Source organism: Nilaparvata lugens, chromosome 5, assembly GCF_014356525.2.
Source record: "Nilaparvata lugens isolate BPH chromosome 5, ASM1435652v1, whole genome shotgun sequence".
Taxonomy (NCBI): Eukaryota; Metazoa; Arthropoda; class Insecta; order Hemiptera; family Delphacidae; genus Nilaparvata; species Nilaparvata lugens.
This window is the reverse complement of record NC_052508.1, coordinates 52,758,301-52,769,174: the sequence shown is the minus strand read 5'-3', so window position 1 is coordinate 52,769,174 and position 10,874 is coordinate 52,758,301. Positions and strand designations below refer to the sequence as shown.

Here is a 10,874-nt window from a genome sequence, read left to right as displayed (position 1 = left end):
GGACTTGAAGTGAATGAGACAACAAGAAAATTCAGGAAAATGAAACGTGAAGGACTCTGGTCTGATCAATTCCATGTCTATAGACTCAATTGGACGCCATGTGAGTAGAAAATATTAAACTTTAGAGAAAATAAGATCCCAATTTATGTCAAATCAGTTAATTTATTACAGAATAATATTCAGTATAGAACAAATTTTGGAATCAGACAGGTGGAATCCAAAAACTACTCCCGATTTTGATAAGGGAACTGATTATTGCGATTCAGACTTCTTGTCAAGCAACAAACTAAACAATAAAAAAAACTCAAGATCATGTCAAACGAGCTTTTTTAAATTATTAATTTTAAGTAAATACTTGAAATATTATGAGTATTATTGAAGTATCGCTGATACTTTTCACTGTGTCTGATATCACATTGAATCTAAAGCCAGTTACAAATTATTTTTGGACGTTTGATTTTTAGCCGTCCTTATGAATTCTATGAGATTAAAAGGAATCTGACAAACATCATCTGTTTAATCTACTTAATAGAATTTAAAAGGACAGCAAAAAATCCTAAGTCCAAAAATCGATGTGTATGTAACAAGCCTAAGGTACAGTACCGGTACCAAAGTTCAAATCAATATATCAACATAATGCCTTATAAATTAAATTTCTTTACCAAGTTAATGTGATACATTTCTATTCATGGGACTATAGCAATAGATTACTAGGTACTTGATGTGTACAATAGATATGAACATGAATTACTTTGTAGCTCATGGAACCTTAAGTGAGAGTATCTTGAGATATCACTTAAGGTACCGTTATCTCAAGTAAGATTATCTACCTTAAATTGTCATTTATTCAACTTTGTTCAAATCAATTAGAATTTGGTTAGACAGTCAATTATATTGGAAGACATTCAATATGGAACAATTGACTGTCTAATCAATTGGAAACAGTTTTAGATAATTTGTGGAAGGAAATTATTCACAAAATAGCAGAAGGATAAATTGCATACCGATATTATTTGTATCAATATGAAAGGTTGCAGTTATTAATGTGGAGCTGGAATGGAAAAGTCTAGAGATGTTTATAAATTTGATAATTCTAGACTCATGATAATATTTTGAATGATTAGAAACTTAACCTAATAATGTGCCGAATAAACTCTTTGGAGTAAGATTGGCTTTCATTGGCATTTATCATTACTGAGTTAGTTCTTGTAACGTATGAATCAACCAATCATATTCTACTTTTATTACAGATGGAATGAAATTTTCTGTTGATGGCGAAAGTTTTGGTGAATGGCTTGGAAATAAGAATTCTCCCCTTCTTGAAGCAAATGGACTTTCCCAAGAATATGGACCTGTCTCACCTTTCGATCAGGAAGTAAGTTTCAACATGTATTCTATATAATACCTACCTACAATATATTTTTTGAATGAGGGGAGACCAAGAGTATCTAAGAACTGCTAACCGCTATATTAAAGTATTTAGCTATAGCTGGAAAAATTACTTCAAATCAAGTAACTTTATTTTGACATCATTGAATACAATAGTTATTCTTTACATTATGATAACATTTTCCGATTATAAACCGTAATATACTTTAGAATAATATATTTATTGTGATCTGGCCCCTGGGCCCTGTTTCATAAAACTTATAATTCACGCAATACTGGAGAATCACCAATTATAATTCAAATTATAATTATTATTACAACTATAATTGGAATGGTGTGATTCCCCTGTATTACGTGACATAAGTTTTGGAGAATCACCAATTATAATTCAAATAATAATTATTACTCCAATTATAATTTGAATGGTGTGATTCTCCTGAATTACGTGACTTATAAGTTTTATGAGACAGGGCCCTGTGCCTTGATTTGTACAAACTTGTTCAAATTACCAAAAGTAGTTATTTCCCTCATTTTGGGTATACTATAATCCTTTCATACATCTTATATTTTTCTCATATTATCGAATATGTTGAGGTTGTGTGGAATTGAAATTAATTGAAGAGAGTTGGGTTTTCATTCCACCAATATGGAGTGGAATAAAATCCAGGTCTAATCCTACTAATAATCTATGAACAGGAAAACCAACTGATTTCATCACCATAAAGTCTCAATTGATAATTTGTAATGCTATAATGTATTGATTGAAAATAAAATAATTTGATTGAAAAATGATAATATCAATTCAAATTAATAAAGTTGTAGCGTGAATGTTGATGTTGCGGAACTTTTCCATAATTGAATAGACCACAGCCTACGGTACTATAGACAGATAATATACAGGGTGATTCATAATTATGGTAAAATACACAGCTTACATAATTCTTTCCAGAATTAAATTCTCTACAATTTTTATTGCGAAAAATTATTTGTTTACTGGTCATTAAAGAAAGTTATTGGGCATCAAACGTAGAAGTCTGTGCTTTTCTACTTGAATTTTTTGCATATTTCATCTTTTTCTCAAAAACTACTTACACTACAACTCCAGACTAGTTTTATTCGATTTTTCAGATATTTTACCATACGAATCTAGCATAAGTTTTTCAAAAACTAGTCCCCAAACAATTCAACATCGGTGTATTTCACCAGAGGAACTGGATTCCGGGCAAAATCTTTCACCCTTTATAGCTGGCTAATGAAGCGTTTATGGATATATGTTTATATGAACTTTTTTCTTATTTTTTACTCTACTATCACGTATTAAAATATTTTACCATAATTATGAATCACTCTGTATATATAATATACCTAGCCTATTATCTAAGTAAGCCATGAATAGACTTAAAGCAGGAGCATGCTTTCGTGTGTGCTCACACATCATCAGTTTTGTAAGTTACAACATGCTCCTGTAAAATATTAATATTCTTATTTAATTAAAGTGGATTTTTGACAACGTTTTAAGTCTATTCAAATTAATAGCTTTATAATAGCCTAATATTATGTTACTTTGATATGATTTGGTGTTTGACTTGGAATTAGTTTAAATATGAATTTATAAATGAATTCTAATCAAAAGCCCAGCTTTCATTATTTCTACACAAATCTCTCGACTTTTATCCTGTTTATAGATGTTTAGGAGAGGAATAGAAGATTGATTCATTTCACAGAATTCCAACGATATTATATTCTACACGTTGCATGACAGAATAAGAAAGGAGTTATACAGGAAGTTGAGTTAAATTATCAGGTTTGATTTTCCCTCAGTTTTCCTGCTTTGAATTCAATTCGTTCCATATAATTGTTATATAATCAATGGCATTATCTATTCAAATCTTTTGAAGTAAAACATAGATGTTAAATTTTAAAAACAATTTTTATTGGCTCATTCTCAATCAATTAACCAAAAAAATTGAAAATGTATTTTTATTATAAAAGTTGTTGGAGTCTGTTCTGCAAAATTTGGACTGTAAAAAGGCTATATGTGCTAGAATTATTGAAGTATTTGTGCAGAGAAGTGTAAAGTGAGCTATCTATATAACTAGTAGTTACAAGTTATAAGTGATTCAATAATAGAAGTGTGTTATATAAATATAACAAAATATCTGAGATATAAAACTAATATCCTGATCCTAATAGCTGATCCAGGCTCTCTAATACTAACGATGCATTCTTGTAATAATCCCAGGTCTGCTGGATGTAATTGTAGTATGATTGAGCGCGTTGATCATTACAAATACCTGGGCGTTGTCTTGGATTCCAAGATGAGTTGGGTACAACATGTCCAGTGTGCTAAGAATAGGCTCAGAAAGCTGCTTCACGCATTTTCAGAGCTTAGTAATGTTCTGAGTGTGGATCAGTGCAAAGTAGTTTACTTTGCCTATGTACAATCTATAATACTATATGGAATTCTAGCTTGGGGAGGGGCTTCCTCCTCAGTCATTGAGCCTCTCGCAGTCACCCAAAGATCAATTATAAAAACAATTTTAAAGAGAGACTTTAGATACCCAACAAGACAATTGTTTATCGAATTTCCCATACTGAATGTTAGACAACTTTTTATTAAATCCTTGTTGATCCACATAAAAAAAATACAAAACTGAACTTCTGGGAGAAACAGTTAACCAACCATAGCTACTCAACTCGCCACAGATCCAATTACAGCTTTGAGATACCTCAGCTGACTCACGGCTCTGAATTGACAAATCCTTCATACCTGGCCCATGTCTTGTACAGAAATGTGCCAGGGGTGATTAGGGAAGCAGAGGCATTTAGTTTGGTAGTGTTTAGGAAGAGGGTGGACAGGTGGCTGTACCAGATTGGTTGGGAAGCTTCAGAAGAACTACTCCAATCTCGTTATGCTTGGTGACCAACACGACTTCAAGGTTTCCAGACAATTGATTGGTATTTATTTTATCATTGATATAACCGATTTGACTGTTTTGCCTTTCTGGTTTATGCTTTTTTTCATTCTCTCTTCTGAGAATTTCTGGAATCCCTGCCACTGCGGTCTTCAAAAAAATATTGTTATTTCTTCTTTATTTATTCTTTTATCAATCAAGGTATTAAGTATACTTATTCCTACATACATATTCCTACATACTCATTCTTAAATATACATCAGCACATATATTATCTATTTTATAATCAGAATATTAATAATACATCCATAATATAAGTGTTTTCTCTATTATTTACTTCTATGAGCAGATTAAGCTTATTATGTATAAAGTGGAACTCCCCCCCTACACACAGATGGATAGTCTAGTAGGGGGATTCCAAAATATGTTGTATATTGTATTTCTTATTCGTGTAAGATGTTTTTGGAAATAAACTGAATTGAATTGAATTGAATTGAATATTAACTTATATCTATTATAGTATCTACTATATCTGTTAGTGTCTTCAACATCTAGTGTTTTCCTAAAATCAATGGATATGAAAATTAACCAGGAAATTGTTTTATTTTCAAGTTTTACTTGCTTCTTGGAGTACACGTTGGTGGATACCACGATATTCCAAATGGGGCCGTGAGTGGCGATCAACCAAAACCCTGGAGAAATAGCGATCCTAAGGTAAGATATAACACCTTTGAATAATTCAAAAGCGAGAAAAATATGAAAGGTTAATAATTTCCCAGCTCTGTCATATTTATTTGTCAATTGCGTGTAAAATTCTGGTTTCTTGAAATAAAACTCTTGTGGTGTGCAACACAAAAAATAACTTCAGCTGTACTCACTTTCCTTTTTAGGGTTATTAAAATATATTGTAGAAACACAATAGAAGTTATCAAGTATGCTTTTTTATTACAATAGATCACAACTAGTTTCAACTCATTAAAAAGCGTTTTTCAAGTCTGAATCACACTGAAAAATAGCTGCAAGTTGAAACTAGTTGTGATTTGTTGAATTAAAAATGAGTACTTTATGAATTTTATTGTAGCAGCTTAGAATGTTGCTCCCTCATTTTATTTCTTATGAGTAATTTAGTTCTTGGGTTGTGAAATTCTCTCATTCAACGAGTAGCTTATAGCCTATGCGAGAATATGCCCTGGAATAGTTTTGAGACATTTTTCACAAATACAATAACTATGATGATTGATTATTATTCATCACAAGAAATATATTGATCATACTGTACTTTATAACATTACCTACTATTACAGACAAGATAGCTAATTAAGACATCTTATTTATCTCTTTTCTGTATAGGGCTACTTGTAATATAAATATAAAGAAAATAAAAATCTCAGTACCCTTTTTTGAAATATTTTATCTGTAATATTACATTTTTTCTCACATTTGAATCGAATCTTCAATTCGAGATCTATGGAACTTTATAGTAAATGTCAGAGTCATCAATAGACGGACAAACTTTTTGACGGAGAATTTATTATCGTAAATGTTTGTTGCATTGTTCCATGGTGTCACCGAGGCAGGGTTAACAAATTACTAGATAAATAGTTTATTTAAATAGAATATATATAAAAATTTAAAATAACAGTTTCAAAATAAAGTTTTATTGAGAACAAATATAAAATGTGAATTCTAAACTTGTAAGTTATAATTTTTTGGTGACGTGTCTGTAGCGTGGACAATGAATTTTTGAGGTCTCTCTGTTCTGGCTTGTACCTTTTTCCTGTTCTTTCTTCTTCTGAAAACATGGCTGGCTGTTGTGTGTGTAATTTTGTGCTCTGAATTATTGTCTGTTTAAGTGAATTTATTAATGTTTTAAATTGAGTTTTAAACAGTTTATAGTGTTCTATTTTGTGGATAATTTGTTTTTTCTGTATCCAAGCCAATAGCCACTGTTTTTCAACTGTAAACTGGTTAAGTACTTAGTTCGTAGGTAGTAATTTTAGACGCTTAGACTTGTAAGTTATTGTTCTTTGTACCTATATTTCTGTATTTTGCCAAAATTCATCTGAAGATTATAAGTTAATTTGCTCTGAAAACTGGATTTCTCATTCATAGGCAATAGATCCATTCACAATTTATCAAGAATCTATTTCATTGGAGCCGACAACTATCCTTAGGTTGATAGGTGTTAAATGCTATTCCAACCGTTTAAGGAAAAATTGGTAGCACGGCATATCACAACATGTTTCGGACATTTATGCCATTTTCAAGTCAAAGAACAAAATGTCCTTGAAAATGGCATAAATGTCCGAAACATGTTATGATAAAATATTTCAAAAAAAGGGTACTGAGATTTTTATTTTCTTTATATTCTAATTAAGACAGTATTACATCACTGCTCAGTTGCAGATTGAAACAATCAAATTTTACCCCTCTTTTACCTGTATTATTCAATGATTATTCTCAATAGACTTCTTCATTCATGACTCAATCTTATTCACTTGGCTTTGCACACTGACGCGGAAGTGGGACAGATTTTATTATACAATCAGAAATCTCGTCTGGGTCCCACATTTCGCGTTGATGACAGAAAGGCTCAAGTACAGCATTAGGCTTTTAGTACAGTAGATAGTGATATTTCTACCTAAAAATCTGGTGTGGCGCACTCACACAACTTTCCTTGCTGTTATGAAAATTTGTCACCTGACGTTACGGTAGTGTTCCCGCGCATGTCAAGTCTACTATTCAAAGATTAGAGCCATCTGGTGACAGGGTAATAACGCTGGAGACACACGAGGTCTGCTATCTCTTCATAGTTATAGAATCATTTAATAGAATCAACAGTTGCCAATAGTTTGCAATTGGATAATCACATTATCTCGATTTTCGAGTTTATTTTTAATTTTAGGTGAAAATGTTACTGAACATTAATTGTAGAGATTCTCATGCTCAATCTATTCCACTCGAAATTTTTTGTTTAAATTGTATCTGAAGCTTGATAATTAAGAATCTAAAATCAGACTTTGCATAGATGGGGCGGAACTCCTGGAATTTTTACAGATATGGGACTTGTGGCAGTTGATAGAGCTCATCGATGACTATTTCAGGTATAACTTAATCAAGATCGTTGGAGCCGTTTTCGAGAAAATCGCGAAAAACCCTGTTTTTGACAACATTTTCGCCATTTTAGCCGCCATCTTGAATCGCATTTGATCTAAATTGTTCGTGTCGGATTGTCGAGTTGTTCGTGTCCTTATATTGTAAGGACCTTACGTTCCAAATTTCAAGTCATTCCGTTAATTGGGAGATGAGATATCGTGTACACACACACACACACACACACACACACAGACCAATACCCAAGAATCTGGTGTGGCGCACTCACACAACTTTCCTTGCCGTTATGAAAATTGATCACCTGACGCTAGTGTTCCCGCGCATCACAAGTCTACTATTCAAAGATTTGAGCCAGCTGGTGACAGGGCAATAACGCTGGAGACACACATGAGGTCTGCTATCTCTTCATAGTGAATGATGTAATAGAATCAACAATAATTTGCAATTGAATAATCACATTTTCCCGAATTTAAAGCTTATTTTCAATTTTTAGTTGAAAATGTTACTGAACATTAATTGTAGAGATTTTCATGCTCAATCTACTCCACTTGATTTTTTTTGTTTCAATTGTATCTGAAGCCTGATAATTGGGAATCTATCTGCATTGCTGGGGCGGAGCTCCTGAAATTTTTACAGATATGGGACTTGTGGCAGTTGATAGAGCTTATCGATGACTTTTTCAGGTATTACTTTAATCAAAATCGTTGGAGCCGTTTTCGAGAAAATCGCGAAAAACCCTGTTTTTGACAACATTTTCGCCATTTTAGCCGCCATCTTGAATCGCATTTGATCGAAATTGTTCGTGTCGGATCCTTATATTGTAAGGACCTTACGTTCCAAATTTCAAGTCATTTCGTTAATTGGGAGATGAGATATCGTGTACACAGACGCACATACACTCACACACACACACACACACACACACATACAGACCAATACCCAAAAACCACTTTTTTGGATTCAGGGGACCTTGAAACGTATAGAAATTGGGGTACCTCAATTTTTTTCGGAAAGCAATACTTTCCTTACCTATGGTAATAGGGCAAGGAAAGTAATGAAACGTATAGAAAACATGAAATTAGGGTACCTTAATTTTTTTGGAAAGCAATACTTTCCTTACCTATGGTAATAGGGCAAGGAAAGTAAAAACATGGAGGACGTTATTCTGGAAAGATGAAAATTTCCACCTCTTTGATTAACTTTCTTTAATGTGTAAGTTATTCAATATTCTTGAATATATTTTTTTAAATTATTGATTCTATTTGTTTCAACAGAGAGTGATCGTCTTCTACAATGATCTCAAAAACTGGTATAAGACCTGGAATGATGATACGAAACTTCGAGTCGAGTACATAAAAGTGTGGGCTTTATGAGAAATAGCTTTGTTTACGGGTATTTGATTATTAGCCTAATATTTGGTATCTATCTTGACTGCACCATGTTCACAATAATCATCATTGCATGTTGTATGACATAGATAACAGCAAAAACAGATTAATTATTATTATTATTATTAATGCACATTGCATTAGACTTGTATGTTGTAGTCAACAAACAACATGGATACTTAACTTTGATTTAGCAATCGATTTTTAACATTTTTCACTGGATTTCATCAAGTTTCTGAAAATTCAAATTCAATTGAATACGATTACTGACTTTCATTTTGTGGAGATAATGTGTGAAGACAATTAATAAAATTGTGAAAAATATAATATTATGATCTTACTATCGTATCTAATAAAGCTTTTAAGTGAAAAAACACTCACATTTTTTGATTTGTGGCAAAAATTGTGAGTGTTTTTCACTTAAAAGTTTTATTAAATACGATAGTAATAATAATAGTGAAAACAAGATGGATAACCAACAACGGATATTATGATCTTTCACAATTCGAAATAATATACCGTAGGTAGTGAAGACGATAATTTTATGGTCTTGTCATTGTATGGAAAAGTTTGATTGAAACGTTCTCCAAGAATCAAGCATTGAAGTTCAGTTTCATGTTAATAATCATTAGCCTATATATTTTACTTAGATCATTTGAATCTAGTGATATTTGGTAGTGAACAAACAGGACGAAATCGATCAAAAATTGATTATATCGAATGATAGTTGAATAATAGAGTAAAAGTTATTGGTAAAACAGTAGGCTATGTATGTCATTGTTCAATAGCTATTGAATTAAATACTGTTGCAATAGAACTTTATTATAAGTAATGAAGTAGTTCAATAGCGCTACTTGAATGTTTAATTATCATAAAAATTACTAGTACCTTTATCATATTTTTATGATATTCTTTTTTATAAGATTAAGCATGAATGGATTTTCGTAGAATTGATTAATGTATTATTTTAAAATAGAGATTAGTTCTCTTATTTTTGATGAAGGAGAATCCCTATATTAATAGAGACTATTATTGAAATACCACTATGATGTTGAATCCAGTCACATTTTATCGTCAGAAGTAAATGATCACTCGAAATAACTTCAAAAAATGATGAAATAAAAAAGAAAAGACTAAAAAATTGGGCGATTTGTATGAATGAAACGTAGAAACTTATGTCTTTGGAGACACCTGGGATTGAATTGTACTGTATGGATACCAAATGAATAATAAAGGATAAAAATATGTTTGTTGATGTACCTAGTGTGGTTTTACTGTGTAGCTTACATAAATACATAATGTAATTACTACTAGAAATTGATCTTTGATACCTGTACCATTTACTCTCTTTCTATAGAAAACAAGAGATCTCTTCAAAAGAGACGAATAGGCCTATGATTGTTAACATCGAGATAAAATGTATAACATGTATATTAGACCTACTTTCATTTTAAGATGTAAAAGTCCATGACATTCCTTTTTTCACATTATAAACTCATATGTACCCTTATCCTTATGTACCTTATTAAAAATCTACCAATAGATATGTTACTTTTTTGTATCTTTATTGGATTACTTGTAGTTAGCCATTGTCATTTAATTTACCAAGTTAATATATTTATCGTGAGAAAAGTTTTCTAGCTCATTTGCTATGTTGATAGTGTGTCGATTTGTATATTATAGAATCAACCAATACTTCGTAGATCAACTGAAAAGTTTCATTTATTTCCGTGAACCCTACTCAAAAATTTCTCATTAATTATTATCAGTAGATTTTCTCAACTGTAAAAATAACTTCTATTGTTGTAAAATTTAGATTATACCCCTTCTTTGAAAATTCGTGGCCCCGGAACCAAACATGGTAGAGTTCTGAGCGACCACTCAATTTATTGGAAATTTTATTATATTTTATTTTGTAGAGAATGCTTTTTCGCCACACTGCACAGAAAGCAGCTGTTTTCCAGTCCCTACATAGATCCGAAAGACATTGTTTGCAGCGACTCTCGTCTGACGTCAGAACAGGTTTCTTTCCGGCCTAGGCCGGAAAGAGTACCCTTTCCAGCCACTA

The 10,874-nt window shown here is 31.8% G+C and overlaps 1 protein-coding gene across 1 annotated transcript; it reads left to right on the top strand.

The window, feature by feature from the left end:
* The first annotated feature begins 6 nt into the window (after positions 1-6).
* On the top strand, positions 7-10,508 carry LOC120351422 (beta-1,3-glucan-binding protein 2-like). The gene is made up of 4 exons (XM_039428703.1): positions 7-100; positions 1,251-1,375; positions 4,917-5,018; positions 8,693-10,508. The coding sequence occupies exons 1-4, from the start codon at positions 40-42 to the stop codon at positions 8,789-8,791; spliced, it is 387 nt and encodes a 128-aa protein (XP_039284637.1). The 5' UTR covers positions 7-39; the 3' UTR covers positions 8,792-10,508.
* Positions 10,509-10,874: the final 366 nt, after the last annotated feature.

Coding starts and splice junctions, on each gene's coding strand:
- LOC120351422 (XM_039428703.1), top strand. CDS start 40: ATGAAACGTGAAGGACTCTGGTCTGATCAATTCCATGTCTATAGACTC. Junction 101..1,250: donor TAGACTCAATTGGACGCCAT/GTGAGTAGAAAA, acceptor CTTTTATTACAG/ATGGAATGAAATTTTCTGTT. Junction 5,019..8,692: donor GGAGAAATAGCGATCCTAAG/GTAAGATATAAC, acceptor TTGTTTCAACAG/AGAGTGATCGTCTTCTACAA.